The 15985-nt window shown below is 41.9% G+C and overlaps 1 protein-coding gene across 2 annotated transcripts in view; it reads left to right on the top strand.

Annotated features, from left to right (window-relative positions):
* The window catches only part of LOC100774067 (phosphatidylinositol 3-kinase regulatory subunit gamma), a 79222-nt gene extending 65617 nt beyond the window's left edge, over positions 1 to 13605 (top strand). For both annotated transcript variants that reach the window (XM_035439695.1, XM_027402548.2), the window contains 5 exons: positions 437 to 579; positions 1444 to 1620; positions 6451 to 6522; positions 6886 to 7056; positions 10201 to 13605. In XM_035439695.1, the coding sequence (XP_035295586.1) occupies positions 437 to 579; positions 1444 to 1620; positions 6451 to 6522; positions 6886 to 7056; positions 10201 to 10399 (762 nt within the window). In that variant the 3' untranslated portion in view covers positions 10400 to 13605. The remainder of the gene's footprint in view (positions 1 to 436; positions 580 to 1443; positions 1621 to 6450; positions 6523 to 6885; positions 7057 to 10200) is intronic.
* The last annotated feature ends 2380 nt before the right edge of the window (positions 13606 to 15985 follow it).

The raw sequence follows: 15985 nt of genomic DNA, 5'->3' as shown, positions 1-15985 counted from the left end.
CTGGGGTTCAGACCCAGTACTTTGTGTACGATAGACAAGCACTCTAACAATTGAGATACGTCTCCAGTTCCCCACCACCTCCACAAGTGCTGAGGACTGAATCAAGGGCCTTTCATATGCTAGATGTTATGGCTGGACCACTTATCTAGTCTGTATAATTGGTCTGATAAAGGGTTATAACCAAAACTACAAGATTAGTTTTAAGATGAAGACTGTAAAAATATGATAGTGTGTGTGTGTGTGTGTGTGTGTGTGTGTGTGTGTGTGTGTGTGTGTGTGTTTGAAATGGATTCTCTTAAAGTGGCTTTAAGCTTGCTAGATGAGGTTGGCCTTGAATTCCTGATCCTCCTCCTACTTGCCTCCTGAATGCTGAGATTATAGTCGGGAACCACCCTGCCTAGTTATAAAGTATATATTGTTTCTTTTCCTCCTGTAGGAAATACAGATGAAGAGGACTGCAATTGAAGCCTTTAATGAAACTATTAAAATATTTGAGGAGCAGTGTCATACCCAAGAACAACACAGTAAAGAATATATTGAGCGTTTTCGCAGAGAGGGGAATGAAAAGGAGATTGAACGGTGAGTGTTCTTAATACCTCCAAGTGAGTAATGAAATAAGACTTTTTTCTTCATTAATAATTTTTGTCTTGTTTGTTTATACCCCCTCAAGTTGCCCATATAAATGGTATATGGAACTGTTGGCTGTTCACAGTAATGCATGGTACCAAATGCCATCTCTTCTTTTTTTATGTGTTTTCTCTTATTCTCTGTAAATTCTTTTATGTGTTTTCTCTTATTCTCTGTAAATTCTTTTTTATGTGTCTTCTTTTTTTTTTTTTTTTTAATTGGTGCTTTTTGCCTGTTTGTCTATGTGAGGGTGTTGGATCCTGGAATTACAGACAGTTGTGAGCTGCCATGTGGGTGCTGGGAATTGAACCTGGGTCTTCTAGAAGAGCAGTCAGTGCTCTTAACTGCTGAGCCATCTCTCCAGTTCCTTACCTCTGTAGAGCCATCTCTCCAGTTCCTTACCTCTGTAAATTCTTAATTCTTACCCATCCTGTAGGACTTAGGTTAGACATAACCTTTTCCAGAAGAGTCTTCCATTTAGGGGTGTTGTATAAGTGTTCATGCAGTGTTTGGTCCTGATCCCAGTATAACATATGCCCATTCAATTGCATAAGAATAGACATGCTGGTTCCCGCCTGCCCCCCAATATAGCCCAGCACCTATGTCTATCATAGTCATGCTTTTATGGTACTCGGCTGGGAATTGTGACATGTGCCTATAATCAGCTGTTCCAGAGGCTGAAGCAAGAGGACCAGCCTGTGTAGCATAGTGAGACCCGGTCACAAACAAGCCCAACAAGATATTAGGACCTTGTTTATGCTTCTTGACCCTCTGCTTCTGTTTATATTTTAGCCTAAATATGTCATGTTTTCACAGAATTATGATGAATTATGATAAGTTGAAATCACGTCTTGGTGAGATTCATGATAGCAAAGTGCGCCTGGAGCAGGACTTGAAGAAACAAGCTTTGGACAACCGGGAAATAGATAAAAAAATGAATAGCATCAAACCTGACCTGATCCAGCTGCGTAAGATTCGGGATCAGCACCTTGTGTGAGTAGTCTGGGCTGAATGCTGAGGTACACACCAGCATCAGGTATTAGTAAAACCAGAAATGTTGTCAATGGGAGAAGAACTTGAAAACTAGAAAGCAATATGTAAGAATTTAGGAATGTGGCCCTATAGTAGTAGGAGGTCCCAGAATGGCACAAATCAAGTCAGAATGTAGTACTCTACTTCATGCAAATACTTAGAAACTCTCAGACAAAATTAGCAAAGTTTTATAGAGTAAATATACATGTTGGGGCTGGAGAGATGGCTCAGTGGTTAACAACACTGCTGTTCTTCCAGAGGGCTTGGGTGTGGGTCCCAGCACCCACATGGTGGCTCATAACTCCAGTTCCAGGGGATATGCCCTCTTCTGAACTCTGTGAGTATCAGGCACATGCATGATGCATAGGCATACATGTAGGCAAAACAGTTATAATATAAAATAAATCTTAAAAAATTAAAAGTATGTTGATGTTTTAAAACTAGGAACTGTAGTTTTGTGATAGAATCACAGAAGAAGAATTATTCCTTCAGGGTAAATTCTACAAAAAAGTAAGTAGAACAGGTAGTTCCTTAAAGGATTTTTATGCTTGAGAAATAAAATTTGGTATGTGGTGACACATGTCTGTGATCCCAGTTCTCAGGTGGCAAAAGCAGTAGAACCAGGAGTTCAAGGCCAGCCTCAGCTACATAGCAAGTTTTAGGCCATCCTGGGTTCCATGAGGCACTGTTTAAAAAGGAAAAGAAATGTGCTGGCAAGATGACTCAGTGGGAAAGGCCACCAAGCCCGACAACCTGATTTCAGTCAGTGCCTGGGATCCACATGGTGGAAAGAAAGAACCAACTCCTGTAAATTCTGTTCTCTGTAATTCTGTGTTCTCTGACCTCCACTAAGTGCCATGCCTCCTCTCCCTAAAGTATCTCTATAAAAAGTATCTCTATAAAAAATGAAATTTGTGTTTAAATAAGAAAAGTGTGTGTATAGTAGGTGTTGTTTGCTGTAGCCACAAAACACAAAACCCATGTGGCGTTTATTGGGAAAGGGAGCGCCAAAGGAAGGGTAGGTGTTTGCTGACCAGGAGCAGAAATGGAAAGGGAGAACAGGCAGAAGATGCTTTCTTAAAACGGAAAGCTTGCACATGTGTACAGAGTTCTTACGCAGCCACATAACACATGATGTAGCCACACAACATAGGGCCCTTTGAGCTGTCTAAGTATCTGTCTGAATGCCAGTGTGTGTACCCTGCTAGTTGTCAGGGGGCAGGGTCAGCATGATGCCAGGATTTCAACAGTAGGTACTTGAGATACTTTCAGTAGTAAAAAACAATACTTTTTTAAAAAACATTTTTCTTTATTTTTATGTGCATGAGTATTTTGCCTACATTTATTTATGTATGTATATGAACTGTGGTAGTTTGAAAGAAAATGACCCCCAAAGGGAATGGCACTATTAGGAGGTATGGCTTTGTTGGAGTAAATGTGTCCCTGTGGGGGTGGGCTTTGAGGTCTCTTTCTCAAGCTTCAGTTACTATGACAGTCAGTTGACTTAGTGTTGCCTGCAAGATGTAGGACTCTCAGCTCCAGCATATCTGCCTGCATGCTGCCCTTGTCCCCACCATGATGATAATGGACTGAACCTCAGAACAAGCTTTTTTCACATATCAGTCCCTTGAACCTCAGAAACTGTAAGTGAGACACCTCAATTAAATGTTTCCTTTATAAGAGTTGCCATGGTCATGGTGTCTCTTCAAAGCAACAGAAACCCTGACTTAGACCATATTCCTTCGGAGGCACTCCATGTTGGATCCTTTGGGACTAGAGTTACGGATAGGTGTGAGGATGCCTTATGGGTGCTGGGAATGAAACCTACACAGCCTGTGATTATAGGTGGAGCTTCTTTGTGTCCTGGCAGCCACCCTCAAATATACCACATTGAGACTTATTATTAATTATAAATGCTTGGCCAATAACTCAGGCTTGTTACTAGCTAACTCTTAAATGTTAAATTAGCCCTTATTTCTTATCTATGCTCTGCCACGTGGCTTGGTACCTTTTCTCAGTAGGTAAAGTTCACCTTCTCTCCAAGTCTCCTTGTGATTCTGAGACTCCTCCCCTTCTTCATTGCTCTCTTTTTGTCTGCAAGTCCCCACTAACCTCTACCTGTCCAGGTATTGTCTAGTCAGCTTTGTTATTAACGCAGTCACAGTGATACATATCTTCACACAGTGTAAAGGAATTTTCCACATGTACTCTATCTAATTGCACTTTCTCCACCCCCTAACCCCCTCTTCCCACATATATCCACACCTTCCCACCCATTTACACACCACACCATACTACCACCACACAAAACCACCGACCCACATATACCCCCATACACATACACCTACTCACACAATACTACCACCACCAGAGCAACAGACAGAAAGAAGGAAAATGTGAGGACTCAGGAGAAATCATGTTGCAACTTTTTCAATTTAAGTTTCTTCCGAAGTGTGCTTATCTCTTAGTACAGTTTCTTTAAGCAAAGAGCATGTTGGTGCTAAGGATGTTTAGAGAAAGGGGTCTGATATTTTTCTAAAAGAAGTGATGGTATAGTGGGGTAGGATCAGATGATTGATATAAAATGACTAAACTTCATTTTATCTCTTTTCCTGCTTCACTAAGTATCACAAATGAAATTCAAGTTAAGTGAAGGGCAAGTCTTCCTGAGAAAGTCTTCAAAAATCTGCCTTTTAGAGCTTTAAACACTTAGGTGTGATGCAGGTTATATAATGTACTTGGGGTCAGTGGCAGATACTAAGGTGATCCTAGATTGTGAAGATAGTTCTTAAAAACATCCTACCAGTAAATATTTACTGAATATTGATTATCTTTGTGCATGCACTGTTTAAGAAATTGGCAATAGGGGGCTTGAGAGATGGCCCAGAGGTTAAGAGCACTGGCTGTTCTTTCAGAGGTCCTGAGTTCAGTTCCCAGCAACCACATGGTGGCTCACAACCATTTGTAATGAGATCTGGCGCCCTCTTTTGGCCTGCAGGTGTACATGTAAGCAGAACTGTCTGGGCCAGTCTGTATTGGCCCCTTGTTGTGGGTCCATAAGTGGCGGCCTGGTGTCTCCGGGCTGCGATCAGAACCAGCCAAAGAGCCCTGGGTCCATCCTGAGTTGGGGGAGTGTGGATGAGGGAAGGCTAGCTGTCGTTGTTAAAGAAAAGACAGATATTTAGTCATATCAGGAGGGCAATATCAGTTAATACTGAAAGCCCCAGTTTTTTGATGCATCATCTTAAGTAACCATCCAAAGGTGAGGGCAATGGCAGAAGACATCTATTAATATGTATAAAGGGCAGATAGCAATTACTTCCCTTAATCCTAAAGGCACTCCTTAGCGTTCAGGCACTCCATAACACCATATGTCACCCAACCTTCAGGGTGAGTATAATACTCACCTTGGCCTAGGGCTGTTGTTACTTAGTTAGGAGCTATTCACCACCAAGGCTAGGACATCCTGCAGCCATTAGCTGACATCTTAAAGACAAGGAAATAGGCTCTCCTGAACTTGTAGCAGGGTGGAATAGATTTCCAAATATAGACACAGAACACTGCATACATAATATTTAAAAAAATGGCAGCATAACCATAGCATAAGAGAAATCTCTTCAAACAATGTATAGTTTTGTAGGGGAGACAAGCATAAACATTAAAAATACAAAATAATGAATCTTGGGGGGCAGTGGTGGCGCACGCCTTTAATCCCAGCACTTGAGAGGCAGAGGCAGGCAGATCTCTGTAAGTTCAAGGCCAGCTGGTCTACAGATTGAGTGCCAGGACAGCTAGGGCTGTTACATAGGGAAACCCTGTCTCAAAAAAACAAAAAAATGAATTTTGCTGGGACTCTGAAAACTAATAAAATGGTGACGAGTCAGCCTTAGTCGGGATGACAATCAGAGCAGAGGGCCCCGAGATGACATTTATGATGATATTGAATGACAAGGAAAGGAGATTTGGTTGGTGATGAACGAGTGTATTTTTAAAAGTACTTATTTTTATTATTTTAAAATTATGTGTATGAGTTCGGGTGGACAGTGTGGAGGCCAGAGGCAATAGATCCCCATGGAGCTGGGTTGTAGGTAGTTGTGAGCCACTATATGGATCCTGGGAACTGAATTGGGGTTCTTTGTAAGAGCAATGTGTGCTTTTTAAATAATTTTCATTTTATGTAGATAGGTATTTTGCCTGCATGCATGTCTGTATGAGGGTGTCAGGTACCCTGGAAGTGGAGTTACAGACAGTTGTGAGCCACCTCTCCATCTCAGTGTGAGCTCTTAACCACTGAGCTGTTTCTCTAGCCTCCATGAAAGGGTTTTTGCTTTTGCTTTATTCTTATTTATTTATTATGTATACAGTGTTCTGCCTGTAGGCCAGAAGAGGGCACCAGACCTCATTACAGATGGCTGTGAGCCACCATGGGGTGTTGGGAATTGAATGCAGGAGCTCTTAACTTCTAAGTCATCTCTCCAGGAAATGAAAGTGTTTACTCCTGTTTTAGACCATGGGCCTCCACTATGTTTGAATGCAAGGGTGTGTGTGGACTTACAGAAAAAAAAGAAAGAAAATGCCCAATTTAAAAGTTTTCTGCGTTTCTTCCTTTTCCAGAAAAAATCGATTGTGGTACTAAGGAAAATAATAGAGATATTAATTTAGGGAAAATTCTGGCCACTTTATTTTCTAGGGAAAATAAGAGGCTCCTGGACTTTGAAAGCTCAGACTGGTTTTGACATATTTACTTGTCTAGACAGTTAGAGTCTGACACAGTGTCTTCCCTCTTGGCAGATGGCTCAATCACAAAGGAGTGAGGCAGAAGCGCCTGAATGCCTGGCTGGGGATCAAGAACGAGGATGCTGAGTAAGTTCCTCCTGCCAGAGGGCTTTGTTCTCAGTGTAAGGCTCCTCCCATCATGTGTGTGGATAGTTAGCACTCAGTGTCACTAGTAGAACAGAGAACTTTGCACCCCTTTTGAACTGAGTTGCCTGAAGAATATGTTGCACACATGAGACTTAGATTAGATGCATACACTGCCACTCAGATGCCTTAGCTTATTAAATGAGTACTGTAGTTTCTGCACCAGAGTTAAGTGGTAAAGTTGTTTAAAATTCACCTAATTACAATTTTACTTTGTTATTTAATAAAGATGAAGAATAACATTTTATTAGTTTTAGATAAAAGAAAACTGATTTCTAGAATAATATTTCAAAATTTAACTTTTAGAAGCTATTTTATTAATGAAGAAGATGAGAATCTGCCACATTATGATGAAAAAACCTGGTTTGTGGAAGATGTCAACCGAGTACAAGCAGAGGACTTGCTTTATGGGAAACCAGATGGTGCATTCTTAATTCGTGAAAGTAGCAAGAAAGGATGCTATGCTTGTTCTGTGGTGTAAGTCTTCTCTGGGGAAATAATTAATGAAAGTCATCATAAAATTGAGATGGAATTAGAGTATGGTGATAAGGACTCGTGGCTTACTTAGGCCATCAGTGTTTAATGGTTTTAGGATGTAATGGATTTTAGTCTGGCCCTGCTGCTTCCTTGCTGTGTAACGTGGGTATGCATGTAACTTACCTGTCCCTTGTCTAATCTCACCTGTAAAGCAAAGGTGATAATAATACTTGGCTCTGAAGTACGTGCTACCTACTAATGTTGTTATGGTAATAATGACGAGACTGTAAGACAGAGTAGAAAGCAAAGAAAGTGCTAAGTGACTGCTCTCAAAGAGCACATGGCTTAGACAACTATGGATGTTTTCTTTCACACAGAGAATATAAATAACATAAAAGTGAAAGACGGACGGTCAAGGCTACACAGAAAAACCCTGTCTCAAATAAAAAAAAAAAGTAGAAGACACACTATTTGGGAGAATGGGGGTTGGGGGGGGGCACCTCGAGGGTACGATAGAGAGCGGATAGCCAGGGGAATATATGATCAAGATACACATATGTCTCAAAAATTCTACTGGGATCAGCAAGATGGCTCAGTAGGTAAAGGCACTTAGTCACCAAGCTTGATGACCTGAGTTCAAGACTCACATGGTACAAGGAGAAAGCAACTCCTTCAAGGTATCCACTGATTTCACATGTATGCCATGCATACACAATATGTGTGCCCCACCATAAAGAAATAAAAGTAATTTTAAATGTGACTTTAAAAAGTCACATTGAAACCAGTTATTTTGTGTGTTAACTTTATTCATTCTGGTAAGGGAGTTAGAGGTTTGTGGAAGAGGTGTTAGAACTGGATCCTAAAGCATGAATGCTGTCTATGGAAGAAAATGAGGCAGGATGGAAAAGTATACATAGTATACTGTGTTAGTCATCTAAGAGTAGGACTCCTTACAGCATCCCACTTTTGTTTGCCTTACTCTACTTAAATTGTGTGAGTTGAAATGACAGGGAGGGCAGTTCTCACCAGATTTGAAGTCTTATAACAAGAAAAGGAAGGCAGTAGCGTGTCTGTGTCTCCTACAGCTGATAAACACTTTCAGCAAAGAGGCTGAATACAAAACTTACAAAAAACAGTAGCTCTCCTACATGCGAATAACAAGTCAGCTGATAAATCAGGGAAACAACACCTTTCACAATATCCTCAAATAATGTAAAATGTCTTGGGGTAATGCTAACCAAGCAAGTGAAAGACATGTAAGATAGAAACATCATTCAAATAATTTAAGAAATTGAAGATCTCAGAAGATCTCCCATGTAGGATTCAAATGGTAAAAATGGCTATCCTGCCAAAAGTAATCGACAGATTCAATACAATCCCAATCAAAATTCCAACACAGTTCTTCACAGATCCTGAAAGTACAATTTTCAGCTTCATCTGGAAACACCCAGGAGAGCTAAAACGATCTGAACAATACAACAACTGCTGAAAGTGTCACCACCCCCAATTTCAAAGTTGTATTACAGAGCTACAGTAATACAAACATCATGGTATTGGTGCAAAAACAGACAACATTGGTCAATGGAATAGAATTGAAGACCTAGACATAAATTCACACACATATGGACATCTAATTTTTGATGAAGAAGTCATAATATACACTGGAATAAAGACAGCATCTTAAACAAATGGTGCTGGTCTAACTGGATGTCTGCATGTAGAAGAATTCAGATATATCCATACTTATCACCCTGTACAAAATTCACCTCCAAATGGATTAAAGACATCAACATAAAACCAAATACACTGAGCCTGAAAAAGAAATTGGAAAATAGCTTTGAATTCATTGGCACAGAAAAAGACGTTCTGAACAGAGCACTGTTAGCACAGGCACTAGGATCAACACTAATAAATGTGACTCCATAAAACAGAAAAGCTGCTGCATGACAAAGGACACCATCATTTAGACAAAATGACAGCCTACAGAATGGGGGGAAAAGGACATTGTGATTGGAAGAGGTAAAATAGGTGTATGGAGGTTACAGGTTTTCTCTCTCTCCCTCTGCCCACACACATACTCATTTATCTACATTTATTTTTGGATAGGCTCTCATGTACTCCAGGCACGTCTTACTTAAATCTGTTGTATACCTGATTATGACCCCGAGCTTCCGATAATCAGGCCTCTACTTCCCAGGTGATGGGTGCTACTATGCCCAGTTTATACAAAACTGTATTTCTGTGTGTTAGTAATGAGTAACCCGAAAATGAGGTGACATGCCATTTAAAATTATGAAATGCTAAGGAATTAAACCAATTTGTATAGTGACATCTGAGAAATGTGACTGATTGAATGACGCTAAAGAGTTTAGTCAGTGAAGATGTCTGTATGTTAATATCTACAGCAGTGGTTCTCAGTCTTCCTAATGCTGCAACCCTCAGGATGTGGTGACCCCCAACCATAATTTCATTGCTCCTTTGTAACTAATTTTGCCACTGCTATAATCATAGTGTAAATATCTGTGTTTTCTAAGGGTCTTAGGTGGCCCCTGTGAAAGGATATTTCAACCCCCAAAGGGTCAGGACCCACACACAAGTTGAAACCCACTGTCTAGAGGCAGTTTTCCTGTTCTATTACACTTACTCAGCTCCTTGAAACACAATAAACTTCATTTTCTTTCCTCAAAAAATATTTGAAATATCAGTACTTCATAAAATTAGTCTACGAAGTTAGCACAATCCTAACAAAATCCAAAGTCCTAGCTGAATATTTGCAGAAATAAGTTTTCTAAAAGTCCTATGAAATGCAAAGGACCTAAAATAACCAAAACAATCTCAAGAAAGGAAGTTGTAGCACTACCACCTTGATTTCAGAGCTCATGATTGTAAGCGATAGCAACCAACACTGAGGAGGGATTAACAAAGGACAGACATGTATGTGGAATGACAGGGATTGAGGGCTGAGAGGTTAGGTTTACGTAGAATTTATGGTTGTTTTAAGTATCTGAAGTCAAGCCTTTAAGAGGCACAGTGATGCCTGATTGACAGCTACTTGTGCATGGGATCCTTTGTGTAACTGTTGCTCTGGACTTCCCTGTCTACTGTGACCAACCTGCCTTAGCATTTTCTGTGGTATTGTTACAGCGCGGACGGGGAAGTGAAGCACTGTGTGATCTACAGCACGGCTCGAGGATACGGCTTTGCAGAACCCTACAACCTGTACAGCTCGCTGAAGGAGCTGGTGCTCCATTACCAGCAGACATCCCTGGTTCAGCACAATGACTCCCTCAACGTCAGGCTCGCCTACCCTGTCCATGCACAGATGCCCTCACTCTGCAGATAAGCAGGGTGGGAAGAGACATGGCTCTCCAGCATTTTCCTATGGTTTTAATTAGACTATGACGAGGGCATTCTTTCTACGTAGACTGCTTGTTTTGCACAAGTGATTCTGTGGATGTGAAATGGAGAGGCCGAGCAGTAGCTGGCCAGGATTTGGGGATAAACGAGGGGCCCGGGGTCTCTGGACTCGCTGTGCTGCTGCACTCATGTACTGAGCTGGAAGCAGAAACTGGTTTCATGGGGGATTTGTTTTGTTGTCAGGCACCTTGAACAGAAGAGTTAGACTTGTTGTGGGTGGGGGTGGGGTTTTTATTTGGAAGCCTCTTAAGAGTCCATGTCCTCTTGTCTTCAGCTCTGAGAATGCAGCGGGTCATGGTTTTGTTGGGAGTTGTTTTGCTTTTATACTCTCCCCCCATAAGAAGCAGCTAACTTTGGTTCTGTGATAAGATGGGGTTTGGTTTGGGTGGAAAAAGGCAACCAAAGGAAATAGGGAGGTGTGGGATTTCATTTACAGAATCTAAACCAAGGAGGCAAAAGACCCCTTCAGTCAATTTTATCAGCATAATTTAGGCTTCAGAATCTTACCATCTCCTCCCTCTAACGCACTATGTTCATGAACCAACAAAGCAACATTGTCAGACCAGGGTCTAAGGGGAGAAGGTAACACTAGTAGCTGAATGTACACTTCTGTACCAAAACTTGACAGAAAACTACAAGTGTGAGTTTTAACAAACACTAAAATTGGTCAGTGTGTTTCCTTTTGCCCTGGCCTTGTTTTTGAGATGAATAGAATTGTCTTGTGGAGATAGTGAGCTTTGAGTCATATTGAAGTCGGTGCTTGTGTGGTGTTTCTTTAGCCTAAAGAATGATGTTTGAAACCTTTGTAACTAGTTTTATGAGTAAAGAAAAGGTGCAATCCAGTGCTTTTAGATGGCTTGATATATACCAAATAATGATAGAGAACAACATCGTTGTGTGTTCCCCCAAGTTTAAAAGCCTTGCCAAAACTATACAAGGATTAATTTGCCTTCATCTCCCCTTCCTTTTCTGGGTAGGGTTTAGGGAGCCATAGGTAGCTAAAGGACGACTCAGTTTGTGGTCAGAGACCTCAGTGAATCACAGACACGTGGGCCCTTGTGTCCAGGGTGAAGGGCCCATCACATTACACATTCTGCAATGTGGCTGAAGCTTTTGCCAAGAGAGGGGCTACTACAGCTTGGAGTTGAGACTATCTGAGGGGAAGATCTACAAGCTTTCCTGTTTGCCACTGAGTTAGTGTCACATCCTTTCTTCATGCTTCAGTGGCTGTGATTTTAGGCCAGGAATCTTCTGCTCCATGTGGCTTAGGCCTTCTAGCTAAGTGAAATTCGTTAGGTAGAGGACAGGCATCTATTCCTGGCTTCATACTCATTTAACAGAGTCCAGCTGCTTCAGAGCCAATCCTGGAGCCATAACAGACTCAGTGTGACTCAGCTGCTTGAGCCTAATGCTATGCAGTCAGGCATTCTAGTTGAACAAGTCAAGCAGCCAGTACCTGGGTCTTGGCTCATAGGCTTCTATCAGGGAAGATCACATGTGGGGGGCCAAAATAAAGAGGAACATCATTTTCCCTGAACATTTACTTTGGTGACAGTGTCTAGAGAGAACCACAGTATTAGAGAGAGAGCAACATTTTTGGAAAGTTGTCATCAAAGTAAGGATAGAAAGAAAAGGCATGTCATTCTCTTTTGAGAATGAGAGGAAATTGATCTCAAGGCCCTCCCTGCCTTTCTCAAAATTGCCAGCCTGAAATCTCAGTTTACCAGGTAATGCCAGGCTGTTTGCTGACTTTACCTGATTGAACTTGCTGAAGCAGGTCCATGATCAGGCTAAGATATAAGGAATCCCTGTCTGGCACTAAAGCTTTAGTATGTCCAGGATGCTTTCTTCCCCCCAAATAAGTCAAAATGGACTATCTATAGCTGCAGTGTTGAATATTGTCATTACTCTGTAGGGCAGACATGGAGGATGCACAGGAGACAGACAGAGAGCAGAATCTTTGCATTGACACCGGTGCTCAACTGTGGAGAAAGGCTGTTTTTCAGTCCTATATTCTTTCCCTTTAAGTGATCCACCTTGTGAGATCTAAGATCAGCTAATAAATTGGAAGGAATCTTTTTCTGACAAGTTCCCACACGATTTACTCGGTCCTGAGCTGTGGAAATGGCATGAAGACCAGTCTCCTAACAGTGGTCCTTGTGTCTGGGGAAGTCAGCATGTTCCTATGGCTCCATGGCTCAGAAGCAGGTCATGGTCTTCTTCCCAATGTTCTGTCCCATGGTCTGGCCCTGAGACTATATCTCTTTTGGCATCTTAACTGCAGTCTCACTGACTAAAGCTGAGGGTACAGAGACAGATTAACCAGAGATGCAGATCAGCCAGCCCCCAACATGAACGCAGCTTTTGGTTGGCTAGATACACTTGTCTTTTAATAACAAAACAATGCTGTTTACACCTGGCATCATTCAACCTATGTTCTTGTCACTGCTCCCGCCATAGATGAAGATAGCCTACGTTCCACTCCTCCATACATCATAGGTCTCCACATTTACTTCAGACTCTTTGAGCCAGTGTATGGTATCTTCCACGTGTCTCACCTTGCTGCCAGGTACCAGCTCCATGTATTCTCCTGAGCTTAAAAAAAATTGTATCTGAGCAATTTCTGTTCTCTAGGATGATCTCTGTTGCCAGTCAGGACCTCAGAGTAGAGCTCTGTGAAGTTTCCATGGCATCAAAAACCAGAGGGTCTATGCTTGGTCCTTTGCTACCAACTGTTCAGTTTTTACTTAGCTCTAGCCATTTGTGACAGCCAACCTTGTTTCTTTACAAATCCTCGCATGTAACTTTGGTATCCTGTTGTTTCTTGTGAAAAAATCTATTCTGTTGTCTTTGATGTAATAAAAAAAAAATTCATGTAGTTTATGTAAAAATACCTAACTCAGAAGGAAGCCAATTGTGTCTTGTGTGGGACAATTCATAATGTAGTTCCTAGACCACTTTTGCAATTGTTCTTGTCACCAAATGTGTTTGGACATTGCTGTGCAGTTGTGGGGCAGGGGTGGGAGGAAGGTAAGGCAAGAACATTGTTGGGCTTTTTTTGTTGTTTACCTTCTCCAAGACTGGGATGGTCTGGCTGACTCGATCCAGATGCAATAAAAATATTGCAACGAAGCACCTTTCTGTGTTCTTGGCATGGAGGGCAGTGGTGGGCTTGGGGCAGGGTAGGGAGGATGGTAAGTGGTCCTGCGGTCTTAGAGACTATACTGGGACCACTAGAGGCTCTCCCTCCTTTGAGAGGAAATCAATACTTAAACAAAAATCTACCCCAACAGTATACAAACTCAAATACTAATTGGAAAAATCAGAGTTTGAGAGCTATTTCCTCCCCTTAACATCCATTCCTAGTAAGTGTGTTTTATTGGTTCTCATGCCCAGAAATGAGCATTTTCTATTTCTACTCTAGGGTTATGAGAAATGGCCTTACCAGTCTTATCCAGTCCCTCTCTCAAGCACTTTATCCACATGGCTTGGTCAGGGAATGCCTGTTTACTTACCTTGTTTTGTGCATTTCTTCCCTGCCGTGTCCTAAGTACAAGGCATGAACTGTGCATGTTTAATCCCAAAGCAGTCAAAATGATCTCACTACTCCTCTTTGGAAGTCTCCACCTTGTCACCCCACCCCCAAACCTATAAACTGCCTATAACCACATAACTCCTCTCCTTCATGTTAAATTACAATAGGTAGCCCTCTTCCAACCAATTCTATCCTTCTGGAATCTTTTCAGCTCCCCCCACCCCCAGCTGGATCAATCTACATTTTACACTTACAATGGCTGGGTGTATAGTGCTGGAGAGATGGGTGATCTTCTAGAGGACCCAAGTTCAGTTCCTAGCACCCACAAGCACCTGAAATTCCAGTCCCAGAGGATCTGACACCCTCTCTGGCCTCTGTGACACTGTATGCCTGGTGGTGCAGATACACAAGTAAGGAAGATCCATACACAAAAACTCATTTTTTTTTTTTTTTACAAAACAAAAATAATTTGGCTGTCCTCACACTAACTTAAATTCTATTCATACCTTTCCCTTATCCTTCTTCAGAGCAAGCATTTCCTTCACTCAGTTTTCTTCAAACTGTGCTCTTTGAAGTGTTAAGTAACCATTGCTTCTTTTCTTAATGAAAACTCATCCACTCCACTATAAGCTATTCACCTAGCTTTCTTCTGTCATGTTTCAGCTAGAGAGCTTTTCTAGTCTCACCTTAGTGCTCTCTTTTCCTAAAATTTTCCTCTATCACTAGGCCAATACATTTCTCTTGCCCAGATCTCCACTGTAAGGTATCTCCTATTCTGTACATTGACTGTAGTAGCAGGGCACGTGGGGTGTGGTGGTCTGAATGAGACTGGCATCACAGGCTCATGTCTGAATACTTGGTCCCCAGTTGATGGAACTGTTTGGGAAGGACTAGGAGGTATGGCCTTGTTGGAGGTGTCTCATTAGGGGTGGGATTTGAGGTTTCAAGGTTCCTGCCATTCCTGGTGTTCCCTTCTGCTTGAGGTTCAAGATGTGAACTCTCAGCTCTCCCTGATGCCATGGTGGGGTTTGTTGTTGTTGTTAGGGTCTGTGTAGCTCTGGCTGTCCTGGAATCACTGTGTAGACCAGGCTGGCCTCAGACTCGAGAGATCCTCTTGCTTCTGCCTCCCCAAGTGCTGCTGGGATTAATAGTATGTTCCAACATGCCTGGCAGGTCTAACTTCTTTCTGATTAAGGATCTCTCTCTCTGCCTGCTTCCCCTTCCCCTGGGCACCATGCATGTCCTTCCTGTTTCTCCCCCCATCCCTACACTACCCACAAGCACACTTCTAGTCATTAAGGGCTTCTCACTACAATATTTACCAGAAGTCCCACCCCACAACAAACCAGAATGGCCTGCTGCTAAATACAGATGGTCACCTGTCTTGTCAGCATTGTATCTGGTCATTCTGCTTCAAAATAGGAGGCTATTTTGAAGCTCTTTCCCTCTCTTGGATCTGGTGCCTGTGTTACTGACTGGACTCTGTACCTGTTCTCATGCCAGACAATTCCCTCCCTCTATGTTGCTGTGCCCAGGGGTGTCACTATTAATAAAATGTAGCTCTCATTTCTGTATATTTCATTACCTTCTGGATACCCCATATATACCTCAAAGTAAATATATCCAAAGTTAAACTCATCACTTCCTTGTGTCAGAGACCTGAGTTATCTAATCCCAGCCCTTCCCAAATTGTATTGCCTAGGGCAGGAAAGCCCATTTCCTTATCAAGTAGGTAGGAATGTTAGTGGCCCCAAGTCCTATCCAGTGCTCTGTCACCTACAGAATCTGGGAGCTAGCCTCTTCTTTGTTCCTCGCGTACAATGATGGCTATGCTAAAGGTTGTAAACCACAGTCTGTCTTCCAACCATCAGACCCTGTTCTACTTTGAGTTCTTTTTGGTTCCTTCAACAAAGCCAAGTATATTGTATACTCTGGCCATTCTTTCCTGTGCCACTTCCTACTCTGAGAAAAACTATT

The sequence above is a fragment of the Cricetulus griseus genome, chromosome 2, assembly GCF_003668045.3.
Source record: "Cricetulus griseus strain 17A/GY chromosome 2, alternate assembly CriGri-PICRH-1.0, whole genome shotgun sequence".
Taxonomy (NCBI): Eukaryota; Metazoa; Chordata; class Mammalia; order Rodentia; family Cricetidae; genus Cricetulus; species Cricetulus griseus.
This window is presented reverse-complemented; position numbering and strand designations above follow the sequence as displayed.